Source organism: Gorilla gorilla, chromosome 9 (genome assembly GCF_029281585.2).
Source record: "Gorilla gorilla gorilla isolate KB3781 chromosome 9, NHGRI_mGorGor1-v2.1_pri, whole genome shotgun sequence".
Classification (NCBI taxonomy): domain Eukaryota; kingdom Metazoa; phylum Chordata; class Mammalia; order Primates; family Hominidae; genus Gorilla; species Gorilla gorilla.
The window spans coordinates 14,182,388-14,196,391 of NC_073233.2; the positions used below are offsets into that span (position 1 = coordinate 14,182,388).

The following is a 14,004-nucleotide window of genomic DNA, read 5'->3' on the forward strand; positions in this document are numbered from 1 at the left end:
TAATTACACTATTTCAATTTTGCTAAGGCTTTTTAATCACAAATTGATAATAAAAATTATCAAAGTCTTTTTTGAATCCGTGGTTGTCATGTTTTTTTTCAAGAAAAAATAATATTTTTATTCTATTCTTCTTTTTTATACTTTAAGCTCTGGGGTACATGTGCAGAACATGCAGTTTTGTTACATAGGTACACATGTGCCATAGTGGTTTGCTGCACCCATCAACCTGTCATCTACATTAGGTATTTCTCCTGATGCTATCCCTTCCCTGGTCCCCCATCCCCTGACAGGCCCTGGTGTGTGATGTTCTCTTCCCTGTGTCCGTGTGTTCTCATTGTTCAACTCCCACTTATGAGTGAGAATATGTGGTGTTTGGTTTTCTGTTCTTGTGTTAGTTTGCTGACAATGATGGTTTCCAGCCTCATCCATGTCCCTGCAAAGGACATGAACTCATCTTTTTTTATGGCTGCATAGTATTCCATGGTGTATATGTGCCACATTTTCTTAATCCAGTCTATCACTGATGGACATTTGGGTTGGTTCCGTGTCTTTGCTATTGTGAATAGTGCCGCAATAAACATACATGTGCATGTGTCTTTACAGTAGAATGATTTATAATCCTTTGGGTGTATACTCAGTAATGGGATTGCTGGGTCAAATGGTATTTCTAGTTCTAGATCCTTGAGGAATTTGCCACACTGTCTTCCACGATGGTTGAACTAATTTATACTCCCACCAGCAGTGTAAAAGTGTTCCTATTTCTCCACATCCTCTCCAGCATCTGTTGTTTCCTGACTTTTTTTTTTTTTTTTTTTTTTTGAGATGGAGTTTTGCTCTGTCCACCAGGCTGCAGTGCAGTGGTACAATCTCGGCTCACTGCAAGCTCCGCCTCCCAGGTTCACGGCATTCTCCTCCCTCAGCCTCCCAAGTAGCTGGGACTACAGGCGCCCGCAACCACGCCCAGCTAATTTTTTGTATTTTTAGTAGAGACGGGGTTTCACCATGTTAGCCAGGATGGTCTCAATCTCCTGACCTCGTGATCTGCCCACCTCAGCCTACCAAAGTGCTGGGATTACAGGCGTGAGCCACTGCACCCAGCCTTCCTGACTTTTTAATGATCACCATTCTAACTGGCATGAGATGGTATCTCATTGTGGTTTTGATTTGCATTTCTCTAACGACCAGTAATGATGAGGTTTTTTTCCTACTTTTGTTGGCTGCATAAATATCTTCTTTTGAGAAGTATCTGTTCATATCCTTCACCCACTTTTTGATGGGGTTGTTTCTTGTAAATTTGTTTAAGTTCTTTGTAAATTCTGGATATTAGTCCTTTGTCAGATGGACAGATTGCAAAAGTTTTCTCCCATTCTGTAGGTTGCCTCTTCACTCTGATGATAGTTTCTTTTGCTATGCAGAAACTCTTTAGTTTAATTAGATCCCATTTGTCATATTTGGCTTTTGTTGCTGTTGCTTTTGGTGTTTTAGCAATCAAGTCTTTGCCCATGCCTATGTCCTGAATGGTATTGCCTAGGTTGTCTTCTAAACAAATTTCTCTCAGAGCCCCATACTTGACACACAGAGGAAGGGGCCTATTTCCCAAATAACATTATTCATGGCCCTTAAGTCCTGCCTATGATTCAGTATGGAATTCTAAACAGTGCATTTGTTCAGAATTCTATGTAAATAGTGTATTGCATTTAAGACCCCCAGTGCCATGTCCTTTGACTTCTTTAAGGATAAATTTTACCATGAGTGAACTTCCTATTTCTCCTAAATTCAGACAAAACTGAAATGTCAGGTGTGTTACATATAACACTACACTGTTTATGACAAAAATGATTAATTGTAAATTCTATCCATACAGGGGGCCAGTATATTCTATTTTATACTTTATATTTCCTTGAGTGCAGTGATTCTTATTGCTGTAAAAACCTTGCAGGGACCCTGGAACTAAACACTATACTAAACACTATGTAGACTATATTGATTCCAGTTAAGGTCATGAGGCTTCTAAGTAGGATGGCTCCTCTGCCTGTGCTGCTGCTTGGGATTTCTATGTGAAGACCAATGAGGACTATGCTCACCAAATAGAAATGCCTGGTGTAACACTACTGGCGTGGTGAATTTTTCAAGTATGATGTTCTAAATAATTGCATACATTCAGTCATTATTTTTGGTTTTCTGTGATTGTACACATTTCAAATAGTCTTTTTATTTTGAAACAAAGCAATATTATAGTCTGTAATTATTCATTTCCATATGTTAACTCTTAGTTTTGTTTCTGTTGCCTGTTGCTTCCACTGGCTTTCATGCTTGGTACCTTGTTTCCTTTTGTGTTGGTCATTATTTTTCACTGTGTGTTGGTTATTGATGTTGAATAATTACCAGTAGGACTCATTGAGGTTGGGTTTGTTGTTTGCTTATTCAGTTCACCCTGATTCAGACCACCTGTCCCTGACCATGTTATATTCAAATTCAAGCACTGAGCTTCTCAAGCTCTCCAGGGCTGCTAACCTGTGCCAATCTTGGTTACTTCAGGTTTTCCCTTATCCTGAGGATATATGTGAGGTGTATAAATCAGACTTCTCACCTGGATATGCCATAGGCTTTGATTTGTGGCCCTCTCATCCTAAAAGAACACTAAAGCTACAGCTCAGGATAATAACAATCTTCTGACTTGTCAAATTCTCTCTCGGCAAAAGCATTTTTGAGTATTGGGCCTACTTCTCTAGGTTATCACACTTTCCGATAAGACAATTCCTTATTATCCTGTAAGTTCTAACGTGAAATTTAAGATATATTTAACATTTTATCATGTTTTAATTGTACTCACCATGGCACTGATTAAAATGACCAATTCTGCCGCTGTTGGAACAGAAACCTCAAAAGTAAATTACATGCGTGTGAGTGAAGATTAGACTCCTAGAGCTGTTACACAGGTAACACCATATTCAACATGAACTGTCCTCACCTTTGGCAGCAGTTGTTCAGATGTTATGTTCCCAGTGAGACCTGCAGTGATTCCTCCCTGCCCCTGGCACATCAACCTTCCACGTACTCTTCCACTTTTTCTTTCTCCATAGCACTCATTCCCTTCTAATAGTAGGTATCACTTACTTGTTAGTTTTATTGTCTGACTCCTATGTTAGAAGACAAATTCCATCACGACAGACATCTATGGCTATTAGTCACTTATATCCTCGTCTAGGGCAGTGCCTACAAGAATCACCAAATAGGCCAGCGGCAGTGGCTCATGCCTGTAATCCCAGCACTTTGGGAGGCTGAGGTGGGCGGATCACGAGGTCAGGAGATCAAGACCAACCTGGCTAACAAGATGATACCCCATCTCTACTAAAAATACAAAAAATTAGCCGGATGTGGTGGCGGGTGGGCCTGTAGTCCCAGCTACTCTGGAGGTTGAGGCAGGAGAATGGCATGAACCCAGGAGGCAGAGCTTGCAGTGAGCCGAGATCGCGCCACTGCACTCCAGCCTGGGTGACAGAGCGTGACTCCATCTCAAAATATATATATAAAATAAAATAAGAATCACCAAATATAGTTTTATTTATTTATTATTATTATTTTTCTTGAGAAGGAGTTTTGCTTTTGTTGCCCAGGCTGCAGTGCAATGGCGCCATCTCGGCTCACTACAACCTCTGCCTCCTGGGTTCAAGCGATTCTTGTGCCTCAGCCTCCTGAGTAGCTGGGATTACAGGCGCCCATCACCATGCCCGGCTAATTTTTTTTGTATTATTTGTAGAGACAGGGCTTCTCCATGTTGGTCAGGCTGGTCTTGAACTCCCGACCTCAAGTGATCCCGCTGCCTTGGCCTCCCAAAGTTCTGGGATTACAGGCATGAGCCACCGTGCCCGGCCTCAAATATAGTTTTTGAATGTACAAAATAAAAAATAAACGAATGAAGTGATTGATACCCTATGATTCTATTGACAGAATGTTGGGATTGTTGTCTGAAACACTAAAGAGGGGACAGGAAAGAGAAATAAATCTGGTAGTGGTCAGCATGCAGAGGTTGATTAAGCCTCTCCAGGGGCAGACATACTTTCAGAGGAGAGGCAGTCTAGTCCCCTTGAGTTTCCTAAGTAAGATGAGGCTCTGACCATGAATGAGTCACTCCAAAAGGTTGTTCCTCACAGCCACAATGTCACACTATAAGCTGGATTCTCCTCTTGGAAGTTATTGCCTGATTTTTTTTTTCCACTCAGTCTCTAAGGAGTTCAGAAACCCTGCTCATTCCCACAGAAGTCACCGGTTTTGACCTGACAGAGAAATTCATAGGTTAGTCAGGGGCCTCTAACAGGTTCTTCTCTGGGACCCTATAACCATGCTGGAGACAGAGAATAGAAACACAGCCCAGATTGTTGTGGGTCTCCCAAGCTCATTGTCAGCAGGCAACCTTTCTGGAGGAAGAATATCTCCAGCAATTTTACTATGGTTCCTTTGTCATTTTCTCTCACAATGTACTCAGTAACAACTATAGATATCAGGCATGTATCTCAGGATAAGCTGATGCTGAAAATGGCCACAGTCTGAAGGTTTAAAGGTATGCCTTAACTTATGGCAGAAAACATCTCTTGAAAAAATAAGAATAAAATTTTTAAAGGATTTTCAGCAGATAAAGCATTTTTTTCATGTGAAACTATTTGCATTCTCAATTATAAATTTAATTTAATTTTATTAAAGGTAAAGCAAGATGGACTTCTAATTTCCTATTCTATCTGAAAATCTTCCCTCCTGATTGACTAAAAAGCTCCACACTGGGTAATGGTCTATGGACAGATAAATTTTGACCACAAACACTCGGTGCCTTATTATTATTATATATGGAATATTAATATATCAAATTCTTCAAACTAACTAGTTTCATCAAGAAAATATTTTTATTCTAAGCTCTCTCTTCAGAGCCCCCTTAATCTCCTTGTTCCTGAGGCTGTAGATCAGGGGGTTCAACATGGGAATCACCACGGTGTAGAACACAGACACCACCTTGTTCTGGTCAGTTGAGTAGCTGGACTTGGGCATCACATAAATGAAGGTAATGGTCCCATAGAACAGAGTGACTGCAGTAAGGTGGGAGGTACAGGTGGAGAAGGCCTTGTGGCGGCCCTTGGTGGAGCGCATCTTCAGGATGGTGATGAGGATATAGATGTAGGATATGGCTATGACACACACAGTGGCCACAATGATAGATCCAGAAGAGATAGCTGGAATTATTTCAAAAGTAAAATCATGGGAACAAGCAAGCTTCAAAAGTGGTGAATAGTCACAGAAAAAGTGATTGACTTTATTTGGCCCACAGAAGGACAGTCTTAATAAGCAGCCAATGAATGTCCAAGCATTCACACATCCACCCAGGTAGGACATGCCCACTAAGATGATGCAGACTCCAGGGGACATGCAGGTAGAGTAGAGCAGGGGCGAGCAGATGGCCACATAGCGATCATAGGCCATGGCAGCCAGCAGGAAGCACTCGGCCGTACCAAACGTCACTACAGAACAGAGCTGGGCCACGCAACCAGCAACAGGGAGAGAGGTTTCTTTCCTTAGGAAGCTCATGAGCATGACAGGTGTGACTGACGAGGAGTACCCAATGTCTACAAAGGCCAAATGGCAGAGGAAATTGTACATGGGTGTATGAAGATGATGACTTCTTCTGATCAATACAATTATGCTGATATTACCCATTAAGGTGACAATATAAATTCCTAGAAACACAAGAAATAAAATAGCACAAACTGTAGTATCCTCAGATAACCCCAAAAGAGTAAACTCTACCACAGTGGTGTCATTTCCAGTCCCCATCTATATTGGGAATGGTGCCAACTGAAAGAAAAACAAATGAGTATTATAATGGGATTAAATGCTATAATTGCACACTTATTTTTCCAATATCTATTTAACAAAAAAGTATAACAATTTAGGCACTCATGTAAATTTGGGAAGAAAATGCTTTCACACACAGTATCTTATGTAAGACTTTAAAACATAAATGTTCACTGATGTAAGGTCAGGAATACTCAGAAAAATCTTTTATTTTTTAACTTAACACACTCAACTCGTATTGGATGGTTAATTTAGGTGCTCTGTGAGCACATTTCAGAGATGACCACTAGAATATATAAAGAATCCAGTAACTCAGTCTTCTAAGGCCAAAGACATGATTGAAGGGAGACATAAATGTCAGAATAGACCAAGACTCATGGAGAAGAACAGCTGTTCAAGAGGATGTTTGAGGTATCATCTATTGTATCAAAGATGTGTAGTCATTAAGAATTCTGAATTCCAAACAGAGGTCAAACAGATTAGCTGCATGCTAATCCATAGGACCAAGAAGAGGTCAGTAACTCAACACTGAGCTGTGGTCCCCACCCAGAGATTTCACGATTGAGGAAAAGTACACCAAATATCCAGGAAGTCTGGACCGAGGCAGAAGGTGAAGTAATGCACTCACATTATAAACAAGTAAACAGAGGAAGACTGAGGTTTGAAAGAGGAGATGCGATATCTCCTAATTATCTCAGGATCAAGCTATCTGATTCATGATAGTGAGCCAATCTAGAGAAGACATGATCAGGTTACTCCTGGAAGGCTCCAAAGATACAACTTATACCCAAGACTCTGCATAAGCTGGGGCTAGGTTGCTAACAGAAGATTCCAGCCTTCTACAGAACACAAATATCCAGCCCTATCTGAACAGTTGCTGTCTGATAAAAATTGCATCTGTAGGTCAGCTTCTGGAAGGCCCTCCTCCATACCAACTCGCTTGAGAAAAATCAAGAAAATGCAAGAAAAGCAGGAGAGCTTTCTCACAGCTTCAAAAGGTCCTAGAAATAATCCACTCGATTCTCTCACTTTATAAAATTATAAACTGAGATCTAAAACAGATAGATAATACACACCATTGTCTAACATAACTTTAGATCAAATGGCTTTCTGGAAACTGAGCTAAAATGAAGAACCATATTCTTGGACTTCTAATTCATTTACTATCTTTATTTCACATATTATACATCTTTTCTATGATTTCTAAAGAAGACTATGGAGTATCAGAAAGTATATTTGGTTCATTACATATTTAAAAAGGTTTTAAAATTATGCTAACATATAAATAATACATTTACTCTTGAAAGGGGAATTTTGCAGTGCAGTAATTCACATAAAGATGCGGCTGAGAGATAACGACAATTCTTTGAGGCAGCTGATAGTCTCCTTCAGTGCCCAGCACCTAGGGAATTGATATGCTTTTGTTTTCAGCTGAACAGTTGTGAGTGCCTGATAGACGAGGGGTCAAATTTCACTAAGATTTTCTTTTTTCTGAGCAACGAAAGGGACAGATATGGAATGTTAGGGTATATGCAAAGTAGAGAGTAAAATAACCACTACATTTAAGACGAAGTGAGTACCTGAGATGGGTAAAATCAACAAAATGGTTCTAGCCTTTCTGCAAGGATTGAAAATTTGCTATAATTATTCTACTAGTGAAAACAAGCAGGAAAAACAAGAAATGATGGTAGTTACAGTTTGGGGTGCTTAAAAATGAGATTACGGAAAAGCTACAGTTATTGGCAAATGCTAATGTCTAAACTCTAACAATGGGAGAGACAGGTTTTAGGGAGGAAAACAAATTTTTTTTGAGGATATGTCAAGAAACTAAGAAGCCAAAATGTTGAAAGCATCCTCTATGTGCAGGTATTAAAACCATCAGGAATAGTGACAGAAATAATGTAAGAACATGAGTGAGCCAGAGCCAAAAATCTTCCAAAGATGCGGAGACATGATGCTAGTCAGTTGATGATTGCAAATGCATGAGGAGAGAAAGGTAAGATTGGTTAGTATAGTCTGATGACATAAAACTCAACTATGGGTATTTGTAGGTAGGAAGGAGAGAGAATGTCCACAAGCAGCAACAAGGGAAATGGAAGATCCTAACCATCACCAGGTTCGGGGTAAAAGTGGTAAGAGAAAAAAAAGTTCATCATTTGAGAAGGCTGCAGAGAAGACATTGTCCTCAGGGACAGCCAAGTGTCTGTTGAAAAGGACAGTGAGGGAAATGGAATGTTCAAAACCAATATTGAGGACATAAGAAATTTTGTTGATAACTGTGACTGCAGAAGGGCACAGGAAAAAGGCTTCAAGAGTTAAAAAGAGATGGATATGGGACCTCTTGATTCAAGAGAAGGCTTGGATACTTGAAAATAACCTTTCTTAGCTCCAGCTGAATAGAGATGACATTCTGAGAGAGAGACTACAGAAGATAATACACACAATTGTCTAACATACATTAGTTGCTACAATTTAATTGCTGAATGAGCAGAAGGGAGGGTGAAAGCTAATCCCAAAGTTGTGAAGATTGTGAGGAAGGGGTAATAGGTAAACAACTCAGCTGACCTGGAGTGACTTAACAGTTTTGAGGCAATCCCAGTATCTCACCCAAGGAAAAGTCATCCCTATTGAAGAATTTAAAACCAATGAGAAACACTAGTAGGTAAAATCAAAGGGTCAAAAATCCTGGAGTTAAAAAAACAAAAAAACTGGATTTTGGTGATAGTCATTTCTGAGATTACTGCAGTGGTGACTTCACGTAGATCCAAAACTGCCATTGCTAGTCATGGTTACCTTTATGGAGTATGCATCTGGAATATTACATATGGTCTGTCAAGACTTTCCTCTCTACCTATGCTGTTATTTCATATAGGGTTTCAAAAAATTGGCTAGAAATAGAGAACATCTTACTAGGAAAGGGAAGAATGAAGATGAGCAGATATTATACAAAATGTTTAAACTGAATGTGGAGATATAAGAAACAAAATTTCCAAAATGAGAAGTTGATTTTTATGAAGGAGAGAAAAATTACCATAAAAATAAAATGTATGCTTCATCATAAATATGAAAAAATATTTGAAAATATATATTTGTGTCTGTATTTGTAGGGTCTCATGACTTTATGAAAAAGTAACCTTTTTGGGTAATAGAAGTTGGGATTACAGCATAGAAAGACCAATATGCACCAAAGGGCATCAGCAAAATGGGGAAGAATGTTGCAGTGGCTGCTACAAAAATAGGGTTGCTGATACAGAAATTCCATGTTGATTGGTTGGGAATATGAGTAAAGAGAAGCAGAAGATACAGAGTTTTAAAGTGAATGAAGGAACATAAGCAATTTATCTTGGGCAAGAAATGGCTCCTGAAGGAAATTAACTTTTATCTTATTTTTTTTTTACTACTTCAGTGCTTTTTAGAAGTCTGAGGATACACAAAATAACTGCTCAATACATGGGAGAACCATCAAGCAGTCACAATTGTGCCCAGTTGGAATGGGCTGCAAATTGGTGACAGCACTATGAAAGAGATTCAGGAATTACAGGTCTACCTGAGCTAATGTGATGCTGTGACATTTTAAAATGATATTCTAGGATTCAGCATAGTAAATTAATCCACTATAGTCTATACTCTACACATCCATATGAAGATAATGTGTTAACTTTCTCAGCAGATTGCTTTCACTCTGGAGTCTGCAAACACTTTGCTCTTTGCTTCTATGTATCTTAAGTATCCAATTGATGCCTCTATTAGAATTAAGAAAAAAGAGAAGCAAAAGTGTTTTTTTAAAAAAGTAGAGAGGAATGAATGAAAGGCAGAGGAATATGAAAGGCAGACCATACAGAGGGAGCCAAAAGAGGTGCTATAGCTGATAAGATAAAAGAGGGAATTTTTATTTCACATGTCAACAATTTAATTCCATTTTTATCAATTATATCTTCTTCTATGGAAGAAAATTAAGATAATTCAATGTTTTCCTACATCATTTAATATAAGGTTTATTTACTCTTGGAAACTTCCATTCTTTATTGCTCTTCAACAATAGCAACCACAAAAATTCCCATAATTCTCTTTTTAAAGATCAACCAAAATTAAGGAATAATGTATTTTTCTTTAAAGAATTTGCTCTCAAGCAGACTGAACTCTCTTGCACACATGCACTGCTCTCTCTTTCTCTCTCTCACACACACACCACATGCATATGCACACACACACTGGCATCAAAGTCATGTGCTCATCCAGCCACATTATTTTCACACTTTTATTCTGAACTGAGATGCTTGAATAATTTCACGTCTGAATTAACTGATCAATATCATGCTGTTAAGAACACCATGCAATTACATGTTTGAACTCTAAAGTCCTATCTTCCTTATCTTTGTACATGACTTTATTAAGTGGCATGGACCCAAGAATGAATGTATGCTTAAAATTTTAGAAAAGATAGATGTGTATAATAGAAATTCAGAGTCAGTTATACATGCTATTATGGCATGGAAGCAATGTGTTGGACAGAAATGCCTTGAGCTTTGGAGACATACGGCCCTGGGATTAGATTCAGCTTTGTCACCAGCAATCTATGGCATCTTGGAAATTTTACATAAACTGTTCAACTCTTCATTATGTTATTTATTTAAAAAAATACTTCACATGATTCTTGTGTTGAATAAGATGATGTACATGATAATACCAAGTATGGATCATAGAAATAAGTGAATGTTCAACAAATGATTATTTCCTTTAAAAAACTATACCTTAACTTCTAATACAAAAATGAGAAACAAACATGCCTGTATCAATAGAAGAGGGAAATTATTACCTGCAGATGAATGTACATCAGCAATAATAACAAATTGCAAAGAACTGTCACTGTATAGGAAGGTGATATTTATGAGATTTGGGGTCCTTTGGGATATAGCCTCTTGAGTACACTACTTGTTTATAAAAATTTCACTGAAAATTCATCAAGACAATGGAAATTACAGGTACATATGCTCATAATAATATGTGTTGCTGCTGGGCATGGTGGCTCACACTTGTAATCCCAGCACTTTGGAAGGCCAAGGTGGGAGAATTGTTTGAGGCCAAGAGTTCAAACAAGCTTGGGCAACATAACAAGACCCCATCTCTACAAAAAAAATATATAAATAAATAAAAGTAAAATTAGCCAGGTGTCATGGCTCATGCCTGTAGTCTCAACTACTCAGGAGGCAGAAATGGGAAGATTGATTGAAGTCAGGAGTTTGAGGCTGCAGTGAGCTAGAACTGCACCACTGTACTCCAGCCTGGGCAACTAAGCAAGACCTCAACTGAAAAAAAAAAAGTCTAAAAACATCTGTAAATTTATTTATTTTCAGTATGCATTAGAATTTTTTAGTAAAACTTTTTGATGAACTGCTAAATCCCCTGTAACTATATTGAGATTTATAGGAATAAGCAAGAGTACAGTGTACCAGAATAATTTCTCTTCAAAATAAAAATTCTTCTGGGAAAAAATAAATGCTTATGTTTTCTGTATGTTTCTAGATGATACTACATTTATTTTTTAATTAAACTTTTTACTTTGAGATTATTGTAGATTTACATGCAGTTTTAAGAAATGTAAATAATACAGACAGATCTTATATGCCCTCTACCCAATTTCTTCCAATGAACGCATTTTGAAAAACTGTAGTATAATATCACAACGAGGATACTGGCAGTGATACAGTCAAGATACAGAACATTTCCATGAGCACAATAATCCATCACATTACTCTTCCATAGCCACAACAACTTCTGTCCCATCCCCATCCCTTCCTTAACTTCAGGAATCCTCTAATATGTTCTCTGTTTCTACATTTTTATAATTTCAAGTATTTTATTATTATGTAATATCCCTTTCTGCCTCTAGTAATTTTCTTTGCTCTGAAGTCTACGTTATTCAACATTAATATAGCCACTGCTTTTCTTTTGATTAATATTTACTTACATACTATGTCTTTTTCATTATTTTACTTTCTTTTTTGGATTTTGTTTTGGTTTTTTTGAGATGGAGTCTTGCTCTGTCACCCAGGCTGGAGTGCAGTGGCACAATCTCGGCTCACTGCAAACTCCACCTCTCGGGTTCAAGAGATTCTTTTGCCTCAGCCTCCCGAGTAGCTGGGATTACAGGCACCTGCCACCACGCCCAGCTAATTTTTGTATTTTTAGTAGAGATGGGGTTTCACCACATTAGCCAGGCTGGTCTCAAACTCCTGGCCTCATGATCCACCCACCACAGCCTCCCAAAGTGCTGGGATTACAAGTGTGAGCCATCACGCCTGACCCATTATTTTACTTTCAATTTGCCTATATTATTATATTTGAAGTGACTTTCTTGTAGACAGCATAGAGCTGGGTCATGTGTTTTAGTTCACTTTGCTGGGTGAGGGCTCAAACAGAAATAAGGAACACGCTGTTTTGAAACTGGAGAAAAAGTTATCCTTGTTAGATAGTGACAGAAAGTCTAGCTTAATTTTGACCTACAGTTACGTGGAAAGCAGAACTTGTAAGTGATGAACTTGGATGTTTAGATAAGCAGATTTACAAAGTTTTGAAGGTACAGCCTATTGTTGTTGTTTACTCAATGCATTAAAATGTGAGAACAAATTACTTAAAGGTGAAGGACACTCTTGTCTAATGATGTGAATAGTCATAACATACATGGGAGAACCAGAAGATTTTCAAAAATGATATAGTTTCAGAAACACCACCAGCTTGTGCTAAAGGGACAGAGACAGAACAAAATGAAAGAAGGCTGTAAGACTCATAAAATTCTACAAGCAGGAAAAGGCTGATAAAACTAATCAGCTACAAATATGTGCTACCTATCAAGAAAAAGAAAGGATAACTTCAAGAACAAACCCTTTGGCCCAAAAGCTGGAGCCTTGGGTCTAGGATTTAGAGCCATGGTGCAGAGGTTGGAGCAGTGCACACAGAAAATATTAGTCTCAGACCCAGAGCATGGAGCATTGAGTCACTAAGTGTTATTCATAGGCCTTGAAATGCCGTGTTTGCCCTGATGAACTTCAGAATTGCTTGGGTCTGATGACTTTTTCCCTCCTTCCACTTCCCCCCTTTTAGAATGTAAATGTCTATTACTGTTACATCATGATGCCTGTATCATCATTATATTTGGGGAACAGATATCGTATCTTCTTGTTTCACAGGTCCACAGATGGAGAGAAATTTTGCCCCAGGATGGATCATACACAGTATCCTACCTATATCTGATTTAGGTAATTTAGATAATGAGATTTGGGACTTTCAAGCTGATGATATTTAGATGATATTTTGGGCTTTAGTTGATGCTGTATTGGGTTGAGGCTTTTGAGGATTTGGAGGTGGGATGAACACATTTTACCTGTGGAATGAACATAAATCATTGGGGGCCAGAGAGAAGACTGTAGCAGACTGAATAATGGCCCCCAAAGATATCAGGCCCCAATCCATGGAATCTATAAATGTTACCTTACTTTAAAAATGGTATTTGCATATGTGATTAAGAATCTTAAAATGGAGTAATGGAGTGATTACCCTAGATTGTCTGGGTGGGCCCTAAAAGCAATCACAAGTATCACTATAAGAGAGAGACAGAGGGAGAATGTGACACAAACAGAGAAGGAGAAGGCAATGTGACCAAAGAGAAAGAGATTGGAGTGGTATGGCCACAGCAAAGGAATGCCAGAAGCCAGCAGAAGCTGGAAGACACAGGAAATGGATTCCACCTTGGAGCCTCCAGAGGGAGTATGGCTCTGTTGCCACCTTGATTTTTGCCCAGTGATACTTATTTTAGACTTCTGGCCTCCAGAACTGTGAAATAATAAGTTTCTGTTATTTTAAGCTTCCAAATTCATAGTAATTTGTTACAATAGCCACAGGAAACTAATACACATGATAACAAATGATGACTCTCTCCAGAGGTCCCAGGGTATTTGTCAAATGAATTCATTTATTCATTCATTCCAAAATTTGCAATGAATACTACTATATCCCAGGCTTCCTTGGGATGTAGTGATAAACAAGTCAGAAAAAAAATCACTGAACTCATAGAACTTACATTCTAGTATTCTAGTGTTGGGAGATAACAATAAATCATATATATGAATGAAATAAGGAAGTAAACCATGTAAAGGTTTAGGGGGA

General features: G+C 38.4%; 1 protein-coding gene across 1 annotated transcript; it reads right to left on the reverse strand.

Annotated features, from left to right (window-relative positions):
* Window positions 1–4,665: 4,665 nt before the first annotated feature.
* Window positions 4,666–10,674, reverse strand: OR5P3 (olfactory receptor family 5 subfamily P member 3). Its single transcript, XM_004050643.4, has 2 exons — window positions 10,658–10,674; window positions 4,666–5,841 (listed from the first exon to the last, which is right to left on the reverse strand). The coding sequence occupies exon 2, from the start codon at window positions 5,818–5,820 to the stop codon at window positions 4,885–4,887; it is 936 nt and encodes a 311-aa protein (XP_004050691.4). The 5' UTR covers window positions 5,821–5,841; window positions 10,658–10,674; the 3' UTR covers window positions 4,666–4,884.
* Window positions 10,675–14,004: the final 3,330 nt, after the last annotated feature.